General features: G+C 41.5%; 1 protein-coding gene across 3 annotated transcripts in view; it reads right to left on the bottom strand.

The window, feature by feature from the left end:
* Positions 1 to 27,714, bottom strand: part of wipi1 (WD repeat domain, phosphoinositide interacting 1) — a 97,412-nt gene that overhangs the window by 34,900 nt on the left and 34,798 nt on the right. For all 3 annotated transcript variants that reach the window (XM_059948480.1, XM_059948479.1, XM_059948482.1), the window contains 2 exons: positions 7,928 to 8,097; positions 949 to 1,045 (listed from right to left, as the gene is read on the bottom strand). In XM_059948480.1, the coding sequence (XP_059804463.1) occupies positions 949 to 1,045; positions 7,928 to 8,097 (267 nt within the window). The remainder of the gene's footprint in view (positions 1 to 948; positions 1,046 to 7,927; positions 8,098 to 27,714) is intronic.

Raw genomic sequence — 27,714 nt, 5'->3', positions numbered from 1 at the left:
GGGTGGTCGGGGACCTTAATGATGGGTGCTGACTTTTGGAGGAACCACCTACTGAAGACGTCCCCGATGGTGGGGAGACTGGTGCCTACAATGGAGCTGTGTTTGCAACCCTCTGCAGCTTTGTCTGATCCTGTGCAGTGTCCCCTCTATACCAGATAGTGATGTGACCAGTTAGAATGGTTTCCACAGTACTTCCCCATCACACATCTCTTTCCATCATTCAGATTTCTCTTCTTCACAACACCCGCCCCTAAGCCCATCCAATCCTTCTTAGGTTTATTTCTCTTAGCCTCTCAGGAGTCTTTCTTTGTTCTTATTAGGGTTATTTGGCTCAGCTCCCAAGTTCTCCCATGCAGTCACTTTCCCCATGTAAAAAACCTCCTGAAGATGAGAAAGTGGCTGCCCAGCTAATAGACAGAGCAGAAAAAATTAGGTCTGGTCAAAGCAGGTACTAAAGGGTGTGCTTCATTGGCACTCTCTTCCACAAAATCTGAGAGAAAGATGAAAAGCTAACTATCAAAATTACTCTTGCATTTTTAGATTACAGTAATAGTGTGTTATTCTTATTGCAAAAAACCTTCAAATTTATTTTAAATGCAATTAAATTAACACATTGTTCCACTGATATGTGCTGAGATTGACTTGAGTAGAACAGCTGTCGGAACTTAAAGTTATGATTTAAGCATTTTGCATAATTTTTAGTATTGACAGAATACAGGATATTTTCGTGACCATAACACCAAAAGTGAAAGTATTTTACTGACAACATCTCTCCATCTTGTTCAAAACAACAACCACCAGAAGAGCCCCAAACAACTATGTTAAAGGTTCTGAAGGTACTATCTATTACTTCACAAAAACAATCTACAGTAACACAAAGGAACTTCATGGAGTTTTCAGCTCAGACATTAACTTTTAAAAGTTGTCTTTAGACTAATTTTTACCCACCTGTGCGGTTTGGTGGTATATCTTGAATAGTTTTCAGTAACTTTAAATCCTTGATGTTATGAATATAAATGGACTCTTCCAAGCAAACTATCAGCCTCTGTGAAGGGAAAATGAATTGTCATAATCAGAGGGTTCAGATACAGACAGTGCCTTGTAGAGCCCCAACCCTTTGTTCACATAAATGAGTATTACAACCAGGGATTTTGATCAAATTAAGAGAATTTTTATTTGTGAATCACATGCTTCATTTTTCACAGTGGAGCCGCAAAGACATGAAAAAGTAAAAATTCAAACACTGAAATGTCAGCAGTTCAGAAGCATCCCCTCCCCACACCGCTCAGTACTTCATTGAACCAACTCTCGGAGCTATTACAGCAGGTAGAATTTTTGGGTAAGTCTCTATTTACTTTGCACAACATGATGGAACAAGCTTGTCTATTCCTCCTTGCAAATTTGATCGAATTGTGCCAGGTTAGTAGGGAAGCAGCAGTGGACAGCAATCTTGTGGTCTTGCCGGAGATGTTTGATCAGGTTGAGGTCAGAATTTTGACCGGGCCACTCAAGGACATCAGTTTTCTTCATTTGAACCCATTCCATGGTTGCTCTGGCAGTGTGCATTAGTTTATTGTCCTGCTGAAAGATGAACTTCCTTACCAGTTTAAGCTTCCTGGCAGAGGCTAGCAGATTTTTATCCAGGATCTTTCTGTATTTACCAGCACTCATCTTCCCATTAATCCTGATCAGAATTCCATTCCCTGCTGCTGAAAAACATCCCCACAGCATGCATGATGCTACCTCCACCATACTTTACAGTAGGGATGGTATAACCTGGCTGATGTGCAATATTAGATTTACGCCACATGTACTATTAGAAGAATGCAAATCCTTGCCTGTAAAGATTTTGCAAAACACCACTTAGAAAGTACTGTAAGGATGTAGAAGATGGTGTACTCCATCACACTGTGCAAATCTAATTGAGACTTATTCAAAGAGACTACTGGCTGTAATATGTACAGCTGTGAGAGGTGGTTCCACTAAGTACAGAAGAAAGCAGAATAAATGCTTTCCAACTGCTGGTATTTCAGTTTTGAATTTTTAGTTTTTCATGCTTTACAACTTCCCCTGCTTTTTGGGCTTTTCTGTGAATAAATGGTTGGGGGCTGAATACTTTTACAAAGCATTGCAATTAATGGTCTTGATTAGCAGAAAACCTTTAAACACTGAATTGTGGTGTTTACTGGAAGGTGCTTTAGGAATAGCATGGTCAGTCCTCCCTTTGAATCTCCACATGACATTCTGTTGACGTGCAGTTCTTTGAACATTATTTTGAATTCCACCCCAGTTTAAGATTGTGTACAACACTAATGATTAGGCAGAATGACCAGTATCTCTATTGGAATTGCTGGGACTAACATGAAACACATGCTCAAGCACAGCTGTTACCTGGAGCATGCAGACAACTCAATATTTACGAAACACTGAGATCCCTTTGAGAAGATGAAGATGAAGGAATTAAATAAGTGGTTATTACTTCATTTCTCCATGAAGGTCCCAAAGTTCTCCTCAGTCAATGAATTACCTTTAAGGTGCAGATACTATTGATTATAGGGAAATGCCATAGCCACAATGGGCAAGGCAAATGTTGGACAGGATAAGATGAGACTTTGTCTGTTTTTAAAATCAATATGTTGCTACTAGATCCTTTTCTTCAGCTGAGAATGCAGATGGAGCCAAAACTGAACACCTTATCCAAAAAGTGGCACCTTCAACAATACAGCAAACACTCAGTGCCAGAGCTGTGCATCAGCCAAGATATCCTGACAGGTATCAGTCACTTTTGTAAGGTGTAGCAGTGTTTTCAGTCAGTGTCGCATTTCACATTTTATCATTATATTTGTCCATCTTAACATAAGCAAAAACATTTTTCTTTCTTAATATTAAGAAAGATATATTGCCTGAATTGATAAATATCAAAAAACCACCCTCGACAAGCTAGCTAGAAAAAAGCTGTTCTTTTCTCAGCAGAGATGAAATTTGGTGGTGGTGTTAATAACACCCTTGCACGCCTAAGTGTGTGTTTTGCCTTTAAAATGCTGCAGGCAACTTTCAAAATGTTTACACAGAATCCCAAACGTCAGGTATTTGGGGGAAAAATCTTGAGTTATAGAGGGAGTGCTCACAAGCTACAACTACAACAATAACTTAAAGACCCAAGGAGCTTAAAACAATGGCCTGCATTTAAATACAGGCTAATGTAACTCCTGTCCATGGGGTGGTACATGTCAGATACACAAATGGGATCCTCCATGATAAAGGGCATGAAGGATCCCACCCAACCTGCTCACAGACTGTTTGTCCCATTCCCTTCAGGCTATGCAGCACTCACACCAGACTTAAAAATAGTTACTTGTCAGGTCATCAGGCTGATCAACACCTCCATCCATTAATGCATCCCATCACCACTGCTTTATTATTTCCTGTCAGAGTCACCTAGTGTACAGATTTTGTACTCCTTCCTGTACCTTGTGTCACTTTACATACATATAATCAGTCTACATAAACTTATACTTGTTGTGCTTTTTATTAAGTTCTTTATGCCTGTGTTTTTTAAACCCTGTATTGGATCTGGAATAATGATTATTTTGTTCTCCTTTACTTTGTGTACTGAAAAATTGCAGTGAACAATCGTGATCTTGAGTTTTACACACTTACCAAGTGCTCCACCACACCTATTTTTCTTTGAAAAACAAGACTGTAAAAGGTCACACATGTAGATAACATTTAAAAAAAGCTCCATCCATATTGCAGTGAAAGAGCAGAAACAGTCTACTGCACATACTTGTCACATTCTTAGCAGAAGGGACCAGAAGTACGAGCAAATTGGGAAGGGAAGAATTAGGAACAATATAGTGTGAAGAAATTCCATTTGTACTTTCTGGGAATATCTTTTACTCATCTTACAGATCACAAGTTGTTGTTGGAAATCCTGCATCCCACATTATCTATTCCAAATGGCAATTTACCAGGCAGGCAGTCATAATGTCACAATACACTCAGTGGGTACTTTATTGGGTGCTTCCTGTGCCTAATGAAGTGGCCACTGACTGTGTATTCATGGTTTTCTGCTGCTGTAGCCCATCTTCTTCATGATCCAAAGTATTGTGCATTCAGAGCTGCTCCTCTGCACACCACTGTGATAACAGGTGGTTATTTGCCTTCCTGCCAGCTTGAACCAGTCTAGCCATTCTCCTCTGACTTTTCTCATTAATGAGGGATTTTTCCCACAGAACCACTGCTCACTGGAAGTATTTCACTTTGTGCACCCATCTCTGTAAACTCTAGAGACTTACGTGTGAAAATCCCAGGAGATCAGCAGTTTCTGAGATACTCAAACCATCCCATTTGACACCAGGAAGTTATGTTGATCACATTTCTTCCCAATTCTGAATGGAACCTCTAATACATATCTGCAGGTTTATATGCACTGATGTTGGATGTGGCCATTCTAATAAGGCTTGACTCAACTTCATCAGTGCACATTTGAAGTGAATTAAAATCAGGGTAACAAATATCTAAATGATATCAGACCTTTCTTTGAAGAGTTGAGCAGGATCTTCGCAGCCCATGCATTACTAAAAGTTATTATCTGACAATGGTAACAATTTATTTTGTATTAGTTTGCGAATTTAAGATTAAGCAACGTCATCAAGTATCCATAGAATCTTGTCTTTAATGGGCAGCAGAGAGACCTGTTCATACTTTAAAGTTAGGGCTTGTAGAAGTAATTACCTCAAAGAGCTCCTAACTTTGGAATGAATCAATGCTGTACTATGGGTTTCAATCCCACAGAACTGTTATTGCTACAACACATTTGCATGCAAAGGAATGGAATATCTTTAAGGGAAAGAACATTAAAGTTGCATCACTCTGGGTGCGCAGCTGATTTGGAAGGGTCACGAATGGCTCCTCTGGCAGTGAAATCTAGGCCTGGAACAATTCGCTGGTGGCAGGGCCTGGGTCCTACTACGAGGTTTGGACAATTTAAACGCCAACCCAGATAGTTTGGGGGCTTCTCTCTCTGCGATGCCAAGGCTGTGAAACTGACCCCCCCCCCCCCCCCCCGGCTGGCGAGATTCAAGTCTGCGAACTTTGCGGCAATTTGCCCCGCCAACATGATGAACTGAGACCAAGGCTTTGGGCCTACTCTGGGCAGTTGGATCGAAGGACTCAATTTGCTTCAGAATGCTGCTGTTGTTGCTCATTTCTATTGTTAATATGATGTGGTTTGTGTTTTTTCTCTCTCTATTCTCTGTGGGTGTGTTGTGGGGGGGGGAGGAATTGGCCTCATTTTTAAAAATTGGGTTCTTTCAGCTTCCTTGTTTTATGAGCGAACCTGTAAGCAACCAAATCTCAAGGTTGTATAATTTATACATTCTTTGATAATAAATACACTTTGAAACTTTGAGAGTGGACTGGTAGCAACAATAAAAGGATAAACAAGGTGATGATGATGACGTCAACTCAGGCCTGAGAGTCCAGCATCAGACACTTTCATGCCTTAAAAGGTGTGGAATGAAAGACTGTGTGGTGCACCAGTCCTCACACAGACATTTCACAGTATTTTCCTTTATTTTATGAGGTCAAGTTGCGAGTTCAACACACAACCCGGCATGGATGGAAAGCATACTCGGGATCGGCCCAATTGGATTCAAACTCAGGAACCTCCATTCCAGAGTCCATTCCATTCTGATGTCACTACGCCACCAGCTGACCTGTAAACAAGGTGGTTCCAGTGTAATGAAAGAGTCCCGAGTTACAAAAGTGGTGAGCAAGCATGAGACATAGAAATGGGATAGCAGTGAAGATGATCAAGACTGTGGGTGGCTCAAAATAGTACTTCGTATCCACTAGAAATAAGGTGAGAAGAGTCTCATATCAATCAGATTATCAAATAAAGAAATATACTTGAAGTTACTAAAAGGACACATACTGACTGACCCAGTAGAGTGTTAAAATATGTTTGAAGTTCTCCAGAAGGAACTCATGCAAGGTCAGAGACCAGTACACAGCTAAGGAGATCAAAATGTTTACAGAAACCAACATAAGGCATACGAAATAGAAGCATAGAAAACCTATAGCACAATACAGGCCCTTCGGCCCACAAAGTTGTGCCAAATGTGTCCCTACTTTAGAAATTACTAGGGTTACCCATAGTCCGCTATTTTTCTAAGCTCCATTTACCTATCCAAAAGTCTCTTAAAAGACCCAATAGAAACAGGAGAAGGCCATGTTGTCCTGTGTCTGCGTTACCAATGAATAAGGTCAGATCTGATCAAATACTTCTGTGAAACCTTCCTGCACTCACCGCACATCTCCTGCTTTGATTAATAACTTGATATATATTGATCTCTCTCTCTCTCTTGCTTGAATATATTCAGCAATTGAGCTTCTGCAGTCTCTTAGGGCAAGAAATTCCAAAAGACTCCCTGCTCTTCAGCTTAAGAAACTTCTTCTCACAATGCCCCAGAATGGTTAACCCTTAATTCTGAGATTGCAGCCATTGTTTCTAGATGCCTCCTCTGGAGCAAACATCATCCTTGTGTCTATTAAGTCAGGCATACGAGAATTAATATGTAACAATGAAAACACCTCTAGTTCTTCTAAAATTCTCCTCAAACAACAAACCTGCCACCCCAGGAGCCAATCTAGTTACTTGGCACTGTTCTCTCTCCATTACATCTTTTCTTTGACAGAGAGACTGGGAAGAGGAACTATTTATAAGGGAGTACTTGAATGCCTTGGATACCTTACCAGAGCAGCAGGCATTTCTTAACTATTGAAATTAGAGGCGTCAGTCCTTTAGCTAAGATCTGCTTTGGTTTGAGTAACCGGCAACGTTTGTGGGCCTTGAATGCACAAAGGAATGTTGTGCAATTGATATCAGAACAAGCTTTGAATGCCATTGTCACTGATGTTGTGCATCATTTTCAACACAGGATCTGGAACAAATGTATGGGAGCGCAGTACCCACTCGCATACTTCAACTGGGTTTTTGATGACATCCACATGCATTGCATGGAAATGTTTCTAATCCATTATCTTTAATCTCTTACCGACTCAAATTCCTAATTATAGACTCCTTCTATCTACGGCTAACTTAACATTTTGCAAACTTGACTGCACAGAATTGTACTTAGGACCACATATCCACATTGTTATCATTTCGCATTTTCCCCTCCCTCTCCCACATTCAAATCTCTTACTATCTTTCCTTTCAGTTAGTCCTGACCAAGGGTCTCAGCCCAAAACATCGAAAGTACTTCTTCCTATAGATGCTGCCTGGCCTGCTGCGTTCCACCAGCATCTTGTGTGTGCAACCCGAAATTATTGTTCTTTGCAGACGTCCATGAAAACAGAAGACTGCCCCAGAGAATGAGTGAAAGTAAAAGGAATGTTAGAATCCCAAAGCCCCCATTTCTCCCCCACACACAAATAGCATCAACCCTCCCCTCCCCGACTTCCTTCAGCAAAAAGCATCAGCACCCTCCACCTACCTAGCAAGCAAACGCAAAGCCCCCAAGAAACACCGTGATTTTCAGTACAACAAAAACGAGTTGTTCACCCCATAATTCGACATACCATAGTCTCTCTCTCTCCCTCTCCCTAATGAACCATCCTTTGATGCTAATCCTACATTGATCCCATTAACAACAGTTACAACTTGGGATCCCTCCAGTCTTCTGAGAGTCAGAGTGGGAAATGAAAAGCCTCGACTATAATAAGAGATTTTAGAAGTAACACAATAATTTATTTTGGTTGTAAATACTAAAAATGGCAGGTGTTAATGAACACCAAAATCAAGTACCATGAACTATTCCTTACGTACTGCAGATGCAAAGAACTCATCCATTTACTTTTCTATCCTAAAGACCTTTATGGCTATTTGACCTGCCCCTGGCTGAACCATGGCCTCTCTTACCTGTCGATTGAGCCTAACGGTGAGGATGGTATTTGAATAGCTGTAATTGCAAATCTCTGTCCCTTTTTTGAAATGATAGACGTTCATCCTCCGCGGTGTTGAAAGGCTGACGACGACCACCAGGCTGCTGGAAAACAGTCGCTCCACAATATATATATCGGGCGTGTCCGCTGCATGGGTTGAAGGGGGAGGGGGCAGGGTAGGGGAGATCAACAGGTTGTTACACACTTGGAGGAAATTTTCACACAAACGAACACAGAGAAAAATTCACACCACTAGAACAGATGCAAAATATCCATTCATGATCTCTCCCAGCTCTTTTGGCTCCAAAACATTACCATTCTGACCTTCCAGGGGACCATTTTTGTCCCTTGCAATACTTCTGCTCTTAACATACCTGTAGAAACCTGTAGGATTCTCCTTCACCTTATCTGCTAGGGCAACTTCGTGCCATCTTTTAGCCCTCCTGATTTCTTTCTTAAGTGTTCCTTTGCATGTCTTATACTCCACATTTGTTCCTACCTGCCTGTACCTGCTATGTGTCTCCTTTTATTCCTTAAATAGAGACTCAACATTTCTCAAAAACAGGTTCCCTAAACCTGGTATTCTTCTTTATTCTGACATACAAGCTTTGTACTCTCAAAATTTCACTTTCAAAGACCTCCTGCTTACTGTTACGCCTGTGCCCAACTCTGAGGGGCCGAAGGGTCCAAAGTAGCCCCCTCCTTTTTGAGAATCGCAAGATCGCTGTTAATTCAGGTCAGGAGACCCAGGAAATGAGAGAGAGACGTTTGGAATGTGTCCTGGCCTCCGTGATACAAAGCCACGGATAACGACCATTGTCTCTTGGAGACGGAATTGTGTATTGAGCACTGTACTTCATGGAAGCCCTCAGGGAACGATCAGAGGGGGGTTGGTTGAGGGATTGCATCATCCCAACCTGATTGACATCTGAGACCCCGTGAAGCAGGATAAAAGAGGGTCTGGAGAACAACCCCTGTAGACGCACCAGGAGAAACGCTAGAAATCCCGTGACAGCGTTTAATAGCGACAGCCGGTGGAGGGCCCATGTGTGTCCTTTCCCGTTGCCTGGGATTGGGGCCTTACCACAGAAGACAGCTTAGCTAAAAAAGAGATCACCACCGACGACATTTCGAAGGATCGACATCATAAAAAGGAAAACGGGCAAGTTCTAAACAATCGTCTCTCTCTCCAACCAAAAGCTGCAGCCTGAATGAACTTGAGTGACTTTTATATTTCCATCAGACAACACATTATCCCTTAGACAACGATAGAGCTATTTCTTATTATTATTATACCCGTGCTTTTAGATTTAGTATTGACGATGTATATTATCTGTATGTTTGCATTGATATTATTTTTGTGTATTTTTATCAATAAGTACTGTTAAAAATAGTACCATCAGACTTCAACGGACCTCTCTATCTTTGCTGGTAAGTGACCCAGTTACGGGGTTCATAACATTACCAAGTGCATCTTTGCCAGGGAGTAGACCGTCCCAAATCACATTTGTCAAATTCTTCCTGATACCATCAAGATCGGCCTTTCTCCAGTTTAGGATCTCAACCCGAGGACCAGACCTATCCTTTTCCATGATTACCTTGAAACTAATGGCATTATGATTATTAGATGCAAAGTGTTCTCCTGCACAAACTTCTGTCACCTGCACTGTCTCAGTCCCCAGTAGGAGATCAGGTATTGTACTCTCTATCACTGGGACATCTACGTACTCATTGACTTCTCTGAACACATTTGACAAGCTCTATCCCATCTAGTCCTTTACACTATGGGAGTCCCAGTCAATAAGTGGAAAGGTACCATCAAAACCTTGTGTGTCTTGCAAGAGTCTACAATCTTCACAAATTTGTTTCTCTAAATCCCACGGACAGTTGGGTGGTCTATAATACAGCCCCATTAACATGGTCATATCTTCCTTATTCCTCAGTTCCACCCATCAATCCCCGCTAGATGAGTTTTTCAGTCAGTCCTGACTAAGCACTGCTGAACACTTTCCCTGACTAGTAACGCCATACCTTCCATCACATCCATAGGCACCTCAAAACTTGATAAATTGTTGGCAGACAGTAGGTTGCAGCTAAAGTGCTTTTAGGACACGTTGGCAAGCCTGCATCTTGCCACAGTGCCGAGATGTGCTAAATCTGTCATAGTCAGGGAAACAGAGTTCAAATAACTGGCTGTATTCATTTGGCTTTTACCAGGCCTCAGTTAGGAATATAAAATCAAGATCTGTAGGGCTAATAAAATCATTTAAGGTAAATCTTACTTGAAAGGGATCTCACATTTAGAAGAGCTAGCTTAAACAGAGTAGGTTGGAGTGGTGCAACAGGGGAGATAGATTTTAAGAGTTAAAGGTTATTTCTGTTAACACTTTTAATAGGATAGTTCAGTCTGGGGGCCCTTCCAGTGACAATGGTTTGAATAGAATGGGCACCATTTACTGAACTGCTGGACAGTGAGGAGGAAATAGTCAGGGAAGGATCACGTGCACCATTGACTGTAAACAGTCATCCACGTGGGTTTGCCAGAGATCAGTGGAATGTGTCTGTAGACAGCATCCATGAGCCCAAACTGTTTGGGTAAGACCACTGGGCTTTAAAACATATGGTGTGTTCCCAAAATAGATTAAAGTTGTCAATGAAGCCAAAGTTCAGTGCTTTACATTACACCTGAAGCAGATCAAGCACACTGAGCAGCCAGATAAAACATCCAGAGGGCCGCGACCCTGAGTTGGAATTGGTCTGGAGATAAAAATACCCTTGCCCCAATTTTCAGAAATTCAAAGAAACCACTTGACTAAGGAATAAATGTTGACAAGGCCATCAGCAAAGCAGAACCTCCCTTCCAGTAAAGCTATGACACCTTGGCCTACAGTTCTGGAAAAGGGCTGCAACCTTAAATACAACTTTGTTTGTCTTTCAAAAGTTGAAGTCTGACCTGTTGAATATTTATAGCATTTTTCTGTTTATATTGTTTATGCCACTCTGAATCAACCGAAACTTAGCTTAATGCTTCACTGGCATTTTGAAAACTTAACTTGGTGTTTCTGCAGTCAGTCACCTTTGTAACTCTGATACTATTTCTGCTTTGGGGTGGTCCAGAAGCACATCATTCCCCATGCTATGTGCCAAAAAGATCTGGAAGAACTTGGCTTACCCAAAGACCATATGACATAGGAGCAGAATTGGGCCATTTGGCCCATCGACTCTGCTCTACCATTCCATCATGGCTGATTTATTATCCTTCTCAACACCATTCTCCTGCCTTCCCTTTGGCACCCTACTGATCAAGAACCTACAGTCTCTGGTTTAAATGTACCAAATGACTTGGCTTCTACAAAGGTCTGCGGCAATGAATTCCACAGATTCACCATCCTCTGGCGAAAGAAACTCCTCCTCATCTCTGTTCCTAAGGAATATCCTTGTATTCTGAGGCTGTACAACCTTGGCCTTCCTTCATGCACTGAAATGATCCTCTGCACATTAACCCTCCTTGGTCTCTACTCCACTGCAGACATTACAATAGCCCATCACACACTGGTTACAACAGTCTTCTCACATTCCTTGTGTAACTGGATGACTATTGAATGCTATTCAGTATCGTTAAAACTCCACTTAGGCATTCATCCAGGTAATGATAGAATAGGTGACTGTGCCTTTAAGTGGAGATGGTGATGTCATTACACACACGCGGGATAGTGGGGAGACCATTTTGTTTTCTGCTGCTGAAGCTGTTGGGGCGTTGAAATCAAGTTGCCCCAGAGGTACTGGGCATGGTGAGGAAAGGTGAGCATTAATTTACTATATCCATGTGAATTCATTTATGCTTGTTGGTGAATCGAGAATATCGGTAATTTGACATGTTTTACATGTGGATGCTTTAGATTTTCACGAGTAAAGAACTCGACACTGGATAGCGTGGCTTGCAAACTTCCTCACCGGCCAAGTAGGTCGGTCTTCCTGTAATTTAACTACCAGGCAATATCTTGTAAAAGTTGTGCCAAAGTGTACCTTTTGTCTAATTTTATTGTATCATGACTGATTGTGCATGTAACCGCGTAACGGGAATGTTTAGTCTCCGTTCGGGGGTTCAGCATATGTGTACTAAAGAGTAGTAGACATCTTAGATGAGGTGTATTCACTTACATTTTTCACTGCTATGTATAAGGTACAGGGTTGGGGGGATTCTAAGGCTGTTCGTATTGTGTTTCTTCAGAATTGCCACTACCGTATTAGTACTGTATTAGTTTTGTGCGATTTTCTTTGTATTTTTATACTGCATATGCAATTGGTTGATACACAAGTGTGTGGACCGAAGGTTAAACAGAGATTGTAACGGCAGAACCTGATTGTAAAGTTGTTTGGTTTTGTGTTAAGACCCTCTTCTGGCACTTAAACATCTAAAACAGATGCAGGAATTAAAACCCGAAAAACTAGTTGTCGTCCTGAGTGTGTACTTTTCCCTGGTCTACAACACTTGGTTTTGCCCCATCATTTACCCCAAAAAGTACTCATTTGCCCACCCCTCCCAAAATGCCGCTAGTCCCTCACCTAGCAGAGATCCCAAGAACGCTCTTTCGATCTGTTTCCCTGACTCCCCAACCCAAAGACACTAATAGTTTATCCGATTTAAGGCTACATCCACACTACGCCAGATAAATCCGTAATTGAAGCTTTTTCTCTTCGTTTTTACCCTCCATCCAGACTAAAACGGCGTTTTCGTCCCTCAAAACTGGAGCTTTTCAGAAATGCTTTCCAGGGTGGGTATTTTTGAAAACATTGCTCAGGCAGATCAGTGTGGACGGGGTAATCGGAGACTTTTGAAAATGCTCAGATGGCAGTGTGCTATTTCATTGTTTTCTTGAACGCAACCTACCAATTTCAGAACAGACAGCAACAAAACTGACGACAGAAGAGTTAGAAATGTACTCACCAAATACTTTGACCCATAACTTACTGAATAAATAAGTATACTGTACTCACTTTTCCGTTTTCTGTCCTTGCTCGTATGAAGGTGGTTTACCTACTACTTAAGTAAGTACTTCTCTGACAATAGATGTGTAACAGCCTAATGTAACATTGTATGGAAATACAAGATAACACTGATGCAGACATGTTTTATACATTTAACAAGGTGCTTTATTAATGCACCAGAGTTAGTCAGTTTTTCAATGTTCGTCGTCAGCCGGGCCAATCTGTCTGTGAACTCACTGTCAGCTGCCGCCATACGCTCCAGTATTTGTTTTTTTTCTTGGTTTAAGTTCTCCTGCATGAGAGCCAACAGCTGTCTTTCATTTTAAGTTTTTCTAGTCTGTAACTACACAAACGCGCACTTTTATGGCGAGATTCGACACCAAACATGTCGCTTGTTTTCGGTTTATGTGTCCTGCATATGCGCAGGAGGAGGAAATTCACCGAAATCTTCGTTTCAATGTGAACAGAGATATTTTCAAAAACACATAGTGTGGATGCCTATCATTTTTACGCAAAACCGGCGTTTTCAAAATTATCCAGTCTAGTGTGGATGTAGCCTAAAACTGCAGCAGCTGAGGTGTCAAACTTAACCTCAGGGAAGATTCGTTAGCATTTGGACACTGAAAGGTAGCTATAAAAAGGACAGAAACAATATGGTACAAACAGAATTAAAACCAGTATATAATTAGAAGGGGTAATGCAAAGAAGTCCTGGCCAGGCGAGAAGTGTAAATGCATGACCACACTCTTTCAGTTGCTGTACTGAGCTACAAACTACCATGTAACTGTTGCATAATAAAAGATGACCAAAAGGACTGTGAATGTGTTAAGGGGAAAGAAAAGAAGCAATTTCAGGTACAGTCAACCCTCCTTATCCGTGGGGGATTGGCTCCGGGACCCCCTGCGGATACCAAAAAACGCGGATGCTCAAGTCCCTTATTTAATCTGTATCAATGCGGTGGTTTTTAGGACCCAGCGGAACCACGGACCTTATTTAACCTGTCTCAGTGCGGTGGACATTAGGACCCAGCAGTGCAGCGCTGAATCTGCAGTGTAGCTCTGAATCTGCAGTGTTTATGTTTATGAAAATAATGACAATCATGATTGAAAATAAGGTGGAAGTAATAAAGCAATCAGAAAGAGGTGAAACACCATCAGTCATTGGAAAAGCATCAGGTTACTGTCAGTCAACGATTGGAACAATTTTAATGGAGAATGTGAAAGTCCCTGCCCCAATGAAAGCTACAATTATTACTAAACAACACAGTGGTTTAATTATTGAAATACATATGTTTCTTAAGTGATTTATATGCATAGAAAGGTAAAATATATACTGTATATTAAGACAAACGTTTGACTAACTGAGGCTAAATAATACTGGATGTACCCGTTCCGACTTCAAATCTGACTTAAAGACAGACTCAGGAACGGTACTCGTTCATAACCCGGGACTGCTTGTACTTTAAAATCATCCCTAAATTATTTATAATACCCAATACAATGTAAATGCTATGTAAATAGTTGTTATACTGTATTGTTCAGGGAATAATGACAAGAAAAAGTAGTCTGTACATGCTCAAACAACGAGTGCTGGAGAGAGAACTTCCCGGTTTTCCCGAACTGTGGCTGGTTGAATCCGCGCATGTGGAATCCGTGGATAAGGAGGGCCGACTGTACATTGAAAAGAATTTTCTGAACGCTGATTTAGAAAGGAAGAGAGCATTTCTGTTACTGGCCATGAGGTGACCATCACAACCTGAGAGCATCTTGGAAATAATGACCATTCCACCTTAATGTTTAGATCAGATATACAGAGGAACAAGGCACGATCCTGAATGGCATTACTTAACAGAGGAAGGGTTAACAAGTGATTTGAGGAGACATCTGGCTAGGGTAAATTGGAATCTGTCCTTGGCAGGCACACATACTTGATTTTGGACGAAAAATATTCCCAAGATGTTTTAAGGATTGCAAATTTTTCAATAGAAGGAGGTGGATTGATCTTAGGAGGCAATTTAATACAATTGGAGCAGGTTTCATAAACGATACTCTAGTCTAAACTAACAGCAAAATGAACAAGCATGGACTTCTAAAGGAGAGTTGGCTGGACCACCTGCGTTTAGATAAACTCAGTTTTTGAAGGAAGTAAGAGAAGTTGGACGAGGACGTTGCAGTAGATTCTGAGTCACACTGTGACTCACTGCACAGGAATACCTCCACATCCCTTTCGAAAACATCTGTCTGAGGCAGATGTCTGAGGCATCTGTCTGAGGCAGATGTCTGAGGCATCTGTCTGAGGCAGAACACACCTCACAGGTCTCAAAAGAAGGCAAAACTGGGCCTGTAGCAGTCTTCTGGCAAAACTGTCATTAAAGTTGTTGAATAGTCTACACCTTCAAAGATAATTAAAAACAAAATAAAAACAGAATTAATTTAAAATATAAAAGAAAGCAAATTAATTCAAACAAAATGTTCTTTCCCTTTCAGCTCCTTCTCAGTATTTTTTCTCCCCTATACCACCAGGTTTTAATTGGCACAGTGTTTGAGTGTTAAATCCTCAGTGCAGTATTGGGAACTACCATAAGACTGGGCCCTACTGTCAGGTTTTAGTGATAGACAGAACTGACAGATCTAGATTCCCAAATGTATAAACAATTTCTAGATTTGCAGGATATATTTCAGTTTAAAAGGCTGAACATCAATGGTTGTGAGGAGGCAAAATTGGGGCAATTGTTGAATGCCTTGTACCCAAAGTCAGTTGTCTTTAACTTTTTAAACCACTAAAGATCCAGCTGCATGGGATCCTGTGTGAAGGGGGTGGGATGGGGGAGAGAGTGATCAATTTCAAGTTCCTGTGTGTCAATATCTCTGAGGACCTAACCAGGCCACAACATATTGATGCAGCTGTAAAGAAGGCTACATTCCATTAAGAGTTTGAAGAGATTTGGTTTGTCAACTAAAACACTCGAAAACTTCTACAATGTACTGTGGCGAGCATTCTGACTGTCTGGTACTTGGGCGGGGGTGTGGGGATCCACTGTACAAGATTGAAATAAGCTGCAGAAACTTGTGAAGTTAGTCAGCTTCATCATGGGTACTAGCCTCCATGGTATCCAAGACATCTTCAAGGAGCAGTGCTTCAGAAAGGCAGCATCCATTATTAAGGATCCCCACCATCAAGGATATGCTTGCTCATCATTGTTGACGTCAAGAAGGAGGTACAGAAGCTTGAAGGCACACCCTCAGTGATTCAAAAGTAGCTTCTTCCCTTCTACCATCAGATTCCTAAATGAACATTGAACCTATGAATACTACCTCAATACTTCTTTTATTTCAGTTTTTTTGCACTACTTATTTTAACGTAACTTTTGGACTTCTTATATACACACATTTAATGTAACTCAGATTTTTTCCTCTATATTTATTTATCATGTATTTCATTGTATGGCTGCCGTAAAGTTAACAAATTTCACGACATGTGCAAATTGTACAGAGGATGTGGAGAGTCAGCAGAGGGGTATAGATAGGTTAAGTGAGTGGGCCAAGGTCTGGCAGATGGAATACAACATGGTAAATGGGAAATCATCCACTTTGGAAGGAATAATAGAAGAGCAGATTATTATTTAAATGGTGAAAGATTGCAGCTTGCTGTTGTGCAGAGGGGCTTGGGAGTGCTTGTGCATGAATCACAAAAAGTTGGCTTGCAGGTACAACAGGTTATTAAGAAGGCAAACAGAATGTTGGCCTTCATTGCTAGAGAGATTGAATTCAAGAGCAGGGAGGTCATGCTGCAACTATACCGGGTACTGGTGAGGCCGCACCTGGAGTACTGTGTGCAGTTCTGGTCTCCATACTTGAGGAAGGACATACTGGCTTTGGAGGCAGTGCAGAGAAGGTTCACCAGGTTGATTCCAGGGATGAAGGGGTTAGCCTATGAGGAGAGATTGAGTTGCCTGGGACTATACTCTCTGGAGTTCAGAAGAACGAGAGGGGATCTTATAGAAACATACAACATTTTGAAAGGGATGGATGGGTAGGGCAGGCTCGATGGGCCAGATGGCCTACTCCTGCTCCTATTTCTTATGTTCTTATTATGTCTGCCAATGATAATAAATCTGATTCTGATATTAAATGTAAACTCATAGTCTCGCTGTCCATTCATTTGTAACTTTGCCAGAGCAGGTTTAGACTGGTATTTTAGCAGTGTAAGTAGCAGCACAAACCCAGATCCAATGGGGAGTCTGGCATTAGTTGATTGGCATGCAATACTCCCCATTATGCTAGGACCCTCCAAAGTCACCATGTTCTTAAACTTATACCAAGTTATTTCAAATATGATGGCATCCGCTAGTCTCGTGAGACCATGGATCTGCACGTGGAAAGTCTTGTCCTCTCCAGGGTGCAGGCCTGGGCAAGGTTGTATGGAAGACCGACAGTTGCCCAAGCAGCAAGTCTCTCCTCTCCATGCCACCAATGTTGTCCAAGGGAAGGGCAAGGGCCGATACAGCTTGGCACCAGTGACGTCACAGGAGTTGCCAGAATGAGGTTGAAGGCAACATCGGACTGCCTCAGGGACTCCAGCTCCGGATTTGTCCTCAGGGTTTACTCCCGAAGCCTTTCCCATGAGTGGGTATGGCCGCAAGGCAGCGGAGGTTTGAAATCAGAGTTTTCCCTCTCTTAGATGGACTGCCCTCCCAGGCTGACGAGCTCCATCTACCCAAAGCACTGGTTTTAAGGTGCCAGCACCCTCATTCACCCCCTTCTCCTGTCAGTACAAACAGTTCCGCTGGGCTTAGAGGCTAAGTCACATGAGAAGGCCAGGAGTTGGACTTGGCTGTCAGAGGCTATTTGAGGTTCATGCCATGAGGAGCACTTTTAGATAGTGGGAGCTTGTCCCCACTACCACTCCTCGGCTTGACAACCTTGGAACCATATACCATATATTAATCTATGAAATATACAGTAATAAATTAACATATTCTCCCTGCAAAGACATCTATTGCCTCTGACCATTAAATTCAAATTCAAAGAGGATTTATTATCAAAGAATGTATAAATTATACAACCTTTGAGATTTGTCTGCTTACCAGCAGCTGCAAAGCAAGAAACCTGAAAGAACCATACAGCAATGAGGGCTGTCTGGTATTGGAGGCATTTGACAATGATCTTCACAGTGCTGCCCTACTTATCCAAATAGGAGTAGGCTCTGCTCAGCAAGAGGATGACAGCAATGTGCTCCTGCAGCGGATCGAGGGCTGACCTGACCAGCCTCTCCTGTTTACTATCTATGCCTAGTTCTTTAGATACAAAACCAAATCACATCATCTGCAGAAATTCTCTGATGACTCGGCAGTAGTTGGGTGTACTAAAGGGAGTATGGGTGGATGAATATAGGGCCTGGTGGAGGACTTTGTCTTACTAATACTGAGTTGCAGATGATTCAGGTTGCACCATTTGACAAAGAAGATGGTGATGACCTTGAAAAAGAGTAAGCCTGCAATGCTCCCTGTTACTATTGATGATATGGTGAGGACCTACAAGTACCTGGAGGTGCATCTGAATGACAGACTTGAGTGGAACATCAACACAGAGGCTGTGTACAAGAAGAGCCAAGGTCTCCTCTACTTCCTAAGGAGCCTAAGGTCCTCGGGGTATACTGGCCTCTCCGTCACATGTCCTACCAGACTGTTGTCACCAGTACAATCTTCTATGTGGTGGTGTGCTAGGGGAATGGTATCAACACAGGTGATGCTAACAGGCAAAATAAACTGATAGAAAGACTGGCTCTGTTATAGGAGTCAAATTACACATTGGAGGTTGTGGTAGAACAATGCACTCTACTGTAAATCCTGGCAATTCTAGGCACAGTTTCTCACCCTCTGCATGCTATCTTGGCTGAACAGGAGCACTTTTAGTAAGAGACTAAGACAAAGAGCGCTATATGAGGTCATTCTTACCCTCGGCCATTAGGCTTTATAATGAGTCAGTCTATAGCTGGAGGAGTGATGACTCTCTCCTGTTAGACTATTTGTGGTAAGTTTTTTAAATTCTTTCTAATATTTATTTCTGTGTACTTATAATGCTACTGTAACGCAGTAATTTCCTTTGGGACCAATAAAGTATCTATCTAAAAAAAGACCAACCACCAATGCTTGGAGAAAGATGGAGGAAAAATCACAAATTGTGAAAACAATAGAACTGAGTCAGGGCATTCTGAACCAAATTGTATCCTAGGTCCAAATCTCCAGAGCAGCCTGCAGTAGACCCAAAACAGGCAGTATGAATGTCCACAAATGTCTACACATATTCCAGAACAGGCTGAGGAACAAATAACATCCTAGAATGAGTTGCAGTTGGACTGGTACATTGAGTGGAAAGCTTCAGAAGGTTAAGGGCCAAAATGTTTGGATGGGGAATCTTGGTCAGCATGGACTAGATGGACCTAAGGGCCTGTTTCCATGCTGCATGACTCAACGGCAGCCAAGTTCTCCAGTTTCCCCTTCGTACGTGTTGACATTTAGTGAGCACAATAGTCTGGGTCTGCTTTAGATAAATTCCCGCATTTTACAGTAAATTTTGTTGCTAAGCCACTTGCATGGAATTTCATCAAATGCTTTGTAAGAGATCCATTAAGAGTCCCAAGTCTATCATTAAGGATTAGGTCAGTATGATTTTTCTCTTGAAAATCTCTTTGATCAGCTCATATTTATGCAAACTGTTAGTAACTCTTGCGTAGTTTCCAGTAGCTATTCGCAGCATCTGCTGCTTTTGTTTCCTCCTCTTCAGGAGTGGAGTCTGCAATTTTGTAATCTAAAAGGAATACTTCCCGAATCTAAAGCAGTCTGGAAAATTGTGCATAATGCAGTTGTAATTTCTGCATTTATTTTAATACTTTTGGAAAGAAACCATTATATCCAGGAAGTCTGTCCATCCTAAGAACAAGCACACTGATACACAAGCACAAGATACACTGCCTGTCTGTGACCTTTGCTGTCTCGTCTGAATTAGTATTCTGCTCCAGCACTGTTCTACAATGTTACTGCTTAGAAATTAGGTTTCGTCATTTTTGGTGCTTTAAGAAATTGGCATAGCTTAGGGCCAAATTGGGTTCTCCTCACACATGAAAAAAATGGTGAAAGACGAGCATGCAACAGTGCTGGAGTATTTCCCATCCAGAATGAAATGCTAAAAAAACAGCTTGTGGGGTTTCCAAAGGCAAATGCCCAAATTCAAACCAGCTGACAACATACTTTATTGGGCAAAATTCAGAGAAAGCTATCAGACATTAAAGCCACATGCTCTGAGATACCCAGTCAGCAGAAACATTCACTGTGTGTCACACCTCTCTATTAGGTGTGTGTGAGCATGCCCGACGAGGGTCACCAGTAGGGAGAAAAAAACAGAAGGTAAGCCACAACAGCACGTTAGTGCAAAGGGTTTTATTTAGTGCCAGGAGGGAAAAAGTGCAAAAGCTGCCCAAAAGTTGTGAAGAAAAAAAAGTTTACAAGCAGACAAATGAAAAATAAACATGTACAAAAATTTACAAATATACACAGGCTTTCTCCACGACACACTTTGTCTTTAACTTTCCAATATAACAATTCACTAACTGTCAAATCCAACTTCCACACCTCCTTGGAGACTGGAGGCACAATGAACCTTGGAGTTCCTGGTGCAGTGGGTGCTCCCGGATCAACACTTGTCTCTGGTGATGGAGCTCCGCTCAGGCTGATTGGTAGCTCTTGGACCTTCTGTAGAAGTATTTCATCCCAGGCCTGCTGCATGGAGATGAACAGGTCAAGAAGAGTTGCCAGCTCCAACATCCCCACAGACTTCCCTGGCTCCTCACAAGGACCCCGATGTTTTTTGGGCCATGCACTTCGGGCCATGTATTCTTCCTCAGTCTCCATTGTACCCCACCATTCATCCTTGTGGTATTCCAACCCTTGAGCATCTGGCTTAACTCTGTTCTTCCATGAGTGCAGCCCAGCTCTTTTTGACACTGTGGTTGTCGTGAAGGAGACAAAGTCATAGGGCAAGGATAGGGACCTATCAGATATATTACTAGGTAACAATGAAATGTTATTCTACCTGAGACACATACAAGGATAAATACAGCTGCTCTTTCATATTGACCCTCACCCAGAGAAGTTCTTCATCTCTTGCTTCATCAATCTTCATCTCTCAGATAGGTTTGGCCCAACCCAAAACAGATCATGCCACTATATGTAGGATGGCATTAATACTGAAACCACCAGATATTAAGGGAAGGTCACCAGCGATGGGGAACAGGTCAATTATACACCCTCTTCAGGAAAGAGGAAAGGACACACTTCCTCATGCATGGAGGGGCAAATGAGGTGTGTTCAATACCAATGATTGTTGTTAATTAATGCTTTCCCTTCAGAGTACACATATTTAATATGAAAAATGTGTACTACTGCATCAGTATAAGATAGTTTTGGTGCAGATGTCTGTACAACTCTTATTTATGCAGAGTATGACAACCACCGCCCCCCCCCCCCCCGAAATCCTTTATCACCCACCACAACACTAGAACCCAGAGACAGAAGCAAAGGAGGAGAGTTTTTTTTTGTGCTGCATCGGATTTGGAGTAAAAATGATTTCTTTCTCCTTTACACTTGTGTACAGGAAATGAAATTAAGCAACCTGGAATGATGAAGGAGATGGTGCTGATGCACCTAAACAGCAAAATGTATTGAGCTGAGAAACACAATCACAATACTTTCGGGAGGCTGTTGTGAATACACACTGGGATGGTACGCACACTGCAGAGTGCAGATGACAAGGTGATGAATATTGTGGGAAGCAGGGCAACTATTCCCATTTTGGAGGTGATTTGTATTTCTTCAAGGATTTAGTGTTAATCCCATCTGACAGCACTTTCTGGTTAAGTTGATAGCAGTCCTGGAAACCATCCGGTCTCTACCTCAGTGCCTTTTTCACTCACCAAAGTCCATGGGGGGAAATGTCACTCAAGAACACGTCACTCTTCTGATTAAGCAGTGAAGTCTCGAGCACTTTGCTGCTCTCAAAAGAGGCGTCACTCTGATTAGCACACAATCATCTGGGGGCCAAGGAATGCTGCATTTCAGCAGCAAACTGCCCTCTTTGAACAGAGTTACTAGATGTGAGCAGATCTCTCCCATACTGAAGCAGTGATGTGAGCAGATCTCCCCTCCACTTCAGCAGCGATATAACACACATGAACTCATCCCACTTTTGCAGATGCAGTTATTTGCACCAACCACACTCCCCCGGCTCACGTTTCACCTCACTGTGAGTGGAATGTTACTCAGAATATCCAAGAAGCCGACTCTAACTTGGAAAGGAGCCAGAGCTGACAGTCAGCATTTGCTATTACAGCACTGTTGATTTCAGTGGGTTTAACTCCCACTGTTGCTTGTAAGGAGTCTTTTTTTGTAATTTATTTTTTTATTGAAGTTCATCAAACAAACATTTCCATAAAATGTATTCCAGACATTGTACATATATATCATATAATCATATATATCACAAATCTCCACAAAGTATTTATCTGGGGTATACACTTATAGAAAAGAGTGGAAAGAAAAAACAAGCAAAAGGAAAGAACTATGTACAAGTAGGGAGTGATTTTTTTAAAAAAACAGATTCATTGGTTTGTGAGAATAAAATCAGGCCTATGAAGCATTATGTAGTTAAACCATTTTTCCCAGTATGAATCAAATTGATCCAGCTTGTGATTAACAGCTGCTGTTATCTTCTCCATTTTGTAAATGTCCATTGTAATTTCCATCCATGTATTTAAAGTTGAGCTCTCCTGTGATAACCATTTCCCAGTAAGAGTCTTTTTACCAGCCATCAACAGTATATTCATTAAATATTTATCTATTTTCAACCATTCTTGAGGTATTTATCCAAAATATATGGTCTTATTCTCCAAGGGTATTTCACATTTAAAGATGTCTTGTAGGGCATTGTGTATCCCCCTCCAATAGTTTTTGATAACAGGGCAATCTGTAAGGAGTTTTTATGTTCTCCCAGTGACCAGACTGTTTCCCTCACATTCTGAAGACATACAGTTAGGGCTAGTGAGTTGTGGGAAAGCTATGTTGGCGACTGTTGTGGGCTGCCCAGTACAGTCCTCGCTGATTTGATTCAAGTCAGACGATACAGTTCATTGGGTGTTTTGATGTTGCCCTCTACACGTGACAAATAAAGCACACCTGAAGATCTATACCTTTAAACAATCTAATGGAGGAACTCAGTAGCATCAGAGGGAGGAAAGAAATTGTTGATGCTTTGGGTTGAAATCCTGAATCAGACCTGAGCTCAGCTCCACAGACTAGAGTGGTGATTACTTGCTAATGTGATTCCTCAGACCAATTTCTGACCACTATTAAAGCTAACAGAATCAATCCCTATCATGGAAAATGAACTGTGTGCAGAATGCTCCGAAGAGCATGCCAGCCATTGTGAAAAAGTAATCTGATATGGTAAGACATTTAAGTAATATAACCATGGATGAACTCCTCGATGTGTCATTAGCACAGTTCATGATTGAAGATCATGCCTCTTCTAAGGCCATTTAGCTATTTACTGGTAAGTTGGTTGACTTTGGAATATGGGGCTTAGTGTGGGTTGAGTCAATGATACTGTTGTGCAAATTGACAATCTTTCTCCAAGGGAATTTTTGACAGCAAGTCTTCCCCTTGGGCCATACAAACACACAAAGAATGCTGGAGGAAGTTCTGCAGGTCAGGAAGCATCTACGGAGAGAAATGAACAGTCAATGTTTTAGACCGAGACCTTTCATCACGATCCAACAGATGCTCCTGAACGGCTGAATTCTTCCAGCATTTTTGGTGCAATGCTCAAGACATCTGGTATCTGCAAAATCTTTTATCTTAGTCCACAGTTCCTGCCTGGTTGTTTATAACATTTTCTGCTTTCCTTGTGCAGTAAGCATGATGGCCAAGCTTGTGTAGTTGGGACGCAGCATTGCTCTGTAGGTCACTGTTGCTTTACTGCCCCTACTAACCTTCATTTTGGGTTTGGTCCTTCTCAGACACTATTTGTCTGGTCAGGTTATGGGACATGCTACCAGGTCTCCACATCAATTGGATGTGTACTGCACTGGATCCCCAGTGGATCTGCAAGCTTAGCAGGCCAGTAGCGTTTTCAACTACTGTTTTGGTCATGGTATGCCTGATGCTTAATTGGGCTGCTGGCTACTGAGGTATCACTACCAACAGAATGTAACATGCTGTAGGGTTTCACTGATAATGTAATGGTTTCTTTGTAGCAGCAATGTTTGGGTTATGACTAGAGATAATGGGGCTTGGAATGCTGTTGTTCTTTCTTGTGAGACTGGAAGAGAGATTTTCGCGGTCTTTTGCTAGGGAGAGATGAGGAGAGAAGACGTGAATGGAGAGAGTTGGTAGACCGCTGGACGGGGTGGACTTGGAGCGAGGGTCCGAAGGGCAGCGTCGATCTGAGGAGGTTCATGGTGGACGATCGGCTTATCAGTGAACTCCAACATCGCGCGACAGACTGTTTAATAAGATTGGGCCCTTTTTTCATTTCTTCACTAACCATATAGTCAAAGTAGGAATTATAAAGCTTAATCATTTAATTGCATATTGTGTACTGTTTTGTTATCTCAGGGTACTGATTTGTAACTGGTGACACATCGCACAGCATCCACCCAAACGAGATTTCTTAAATTTGACCGGGTCTGGGGCTCTCACCCCCTATATTTAGCCGCTAACTGAAGGTAAAGTTACAGAATTAATGAGAAGCACTCGTGTCCATTAAAGATGTCAGACAAAGATCATCTCCCCAAGGAAGGAAGGAATGATGCAAGTTCCCAATAAACATGCCACTGACCATGAGAAAACTGCTGTGGTCAACAACTACCTGCATATTGCGGGAGAAAAAAAAAACTTTCCTACTGATGACCATAAAAGCACAAGAAGATAAGAGCATGAGTAGGTCCTCAGCTCCTCAGATCCTGTCCTCTATTCCCAGGCTTCATGTCCATTTCTGGGCCAGTACCCCACAGACCTCAATTCAACAATTCTTCAAAATTTTATCTATTTCCTCCTTAAATAATCCCAACCATCAAAATTCCAGTGATACCTCACTCGTTGTGGGAAGAAGTTCCAATGACTTCCGTTAAGATGATGGTGAGGCTGTTGAGAGGAGCTTTTGTGGGCATGTGTAGCTGATGGTAGTCTGAAACTTGGGGAAGCCAGCAATGTTGGTAAGTCCCATTGAACCCAATACCATCTCCTTCTCACAGAAATCCAAGTTGGTCTAAGGTAACATCTCTCATATTGCAGTTATTAATACACTGACAGAGAGCAGTTAGCAGTGGCAGCTGCCTGGAATAATTCAGAAGCCAAGAAGCTGACAGTTACTTTGCCTTTGCCTTCTCAATGAGAGGATTTCAGGCTACAGGTTGACCTGAAGGATACTACATATCTAAGTGATGAAGGATTTTGAAAATATGTGTGTAAATATTACTCCTTAGAGGCACTAATTAGGACCTTGTACCTCTGTGGTTAAGGTCTTTGCAACTGTGCAGTTCTGAACATAGTCCTGAGAGCCCCAACAGTGCCCAAGTGAGCTATGTGACTAGCCCAAAGGGTCCATTTAGGAACTAATACCAGACGCAAAACAAATGAGACACCAGCAAATAATTTGACCAATAAGTAAACATTGCAACAAGCATTGCATGATCACCCTCCAAGAACTTTGGGAGGTGTTGAGTCAACTTCAGCCAGTTCTGGACTTGCATTATGAAATATCTGCCTTGTGGACCTTTAAATTGTAGCTAAAGGAAGACAACATCTGTAAGTGCTGCTTGTTGATATCACACTATCATTTTCTGGAGAATAGAGCTCCAACATTTATTAGCAAGGGTTGAAACGTGTTTCATGATGATTAAGGTCATTTAGTGGGCATCTAGCGCTAATAGAAAGTTGGAATTGCTAAAAGGAGACCACAAACAGAAGCTTAATTTCCAGATAGCCTCTATTTCATCACAAAATGATTGCTAATGTAGTGTCCTTTCATTTAAATCTACTTTGAATTATGTTGCATTGATAAAACAGTCCAACTTCCACTCGTAATTTTTAACCTAGGTGAGATTTGAATTCTTGTACTAAAGTGATTTGTTGGTGACTCAGCTGCATTTGTTCACTGTAGGCTAACACAAATCTCCAGGTCAAGGCTAAATGTTATTGCTGAATAATAGCTTTTAACATGACTGTAATGTAGAAGGAACTTGCTGAACTCTGTCCCATATATTCCAGATGATGCAGGTATTTTTAAACCCAACCACATTAAAAATACATTAATTTGATCAGTAGTTCTATTCAGTAAGATGAATGCTTTGAACTGTATAATTAGGTGCAGGAACCTTTCCTGAACCAGTTAGTCAATACTCCAAACTTGTTTTAGAATATACCCTTTAACTTGGTATTTAAAATTCTCCATATAGTATCACGAATCTAAAAGCCATGAACTTCTGCATTTGAATCAAAAAACAAATAAAAATACATTTCTGGCAGTCTCCCTTATCTGTTAACAAAACTGCGGAGATGAAAACGTTTTTTGGTTTACAAACTTGTCCGAACTGAATGTTCTACCACTGTGCAAAGTAATTTGAATTGATGGCTTGTTCTTCTGTATAGAAGGGATCAAGTCTGCGAGCTGTTCAGATCACAACACAAATGAACTACAAACTTCTAAAGTTTTAGTCACATTTTATCATTGTTCTCATAATTCCAATTATAAATTTTATTGAGAGTGTAGTAAGCTTAACTGAAGGTGCAAGCAGCTACAAGATTTACTATTTCATATTATTCACTAGTACAGCTGTATGCAACAAATCTAGACCAAATGCAGACTTCATCTTAAGTGAAGGAAGAGCAGACGAAGCTAAGCAGCATACACATTAAATTTTTAGATGCAATTTTAAAGACATAGATTCTTTTCCTACATTTACAGTACTGTGCAAAAGTCTTAGGCACATATGTATAGCTAGAGTGGCTAAGACTTTTGCACAGCACTGTATTTGTCAATGTGGAATGAAGAATGAGTTTGTAAATCTGGGGGAGCAAAGAATGTTGGGAACGGCGAGGATGGGGCACTACAGGAGGTGGCAGAGAAGTAGTACCAGGGGATGATACGGGTGTAGAAACTCCCAGCCCTGAAACAGCATGCAAAATCATTTGATTCTGGTTTATTGATCATTACAGAATGTCCCTCTGGTGCTTTCCGCTCCCTCCCCTCTCCTTTCCCCTTTTCCCAACCATAATTCCATTCTCTCTGCTCCCTTCCCACTCAGTCCACAATACAGACCCACATCAGAATCACGTTTATCATTATTCACATGTCATGAAATATGTTTTTTTTTGCAACAGCAGTACACTGCAATACATAAAATTACTACAGTACTGTGCAAAATTCATAGGCACTCTAGTTATGCATATGCCTAAGACTTTTGCACAGTACTGAAAAACCATAACATATATAAACCCTTAAAGCTGCAATTAAATGTTCATTCAATGGTGGCACACAATATTCTATAGGCTACCACAGCATTTGCTATGGTTATAGGACTTGTTTGCTAAATGTACATAGATACCAGAATTTATTGAGGCCCCTGTAACTTCCCACTAATTTTTGCTCTATTACATGCACCCTGTCTTTTACGTTGGCTTTGACTTCTCTTGTTTGCCACAGTTGTGTCATCTCGCCTTTA

The sequence above is a fragment of the Hypanus sabinus genome, chromosome 23 (genome assembly GCF_030144855.1).
Source record: "Hypanus sabinus isolate sHypSab1 chromosome 23, sHypSab1.hap1, whole genome shotgun sequence".
In the NCBI taxonomy this organism is placed as follows: domain Eukaryota; kingdom Metazoa; phylum Chordata; class Chondrichthyes; order Myliobatiformes; family Dasyatidae; genus Hypanus; species Hypanus sabinus.
This window is presented reverse-complemented; position numbering and strand designations above follow the sequence as displayed.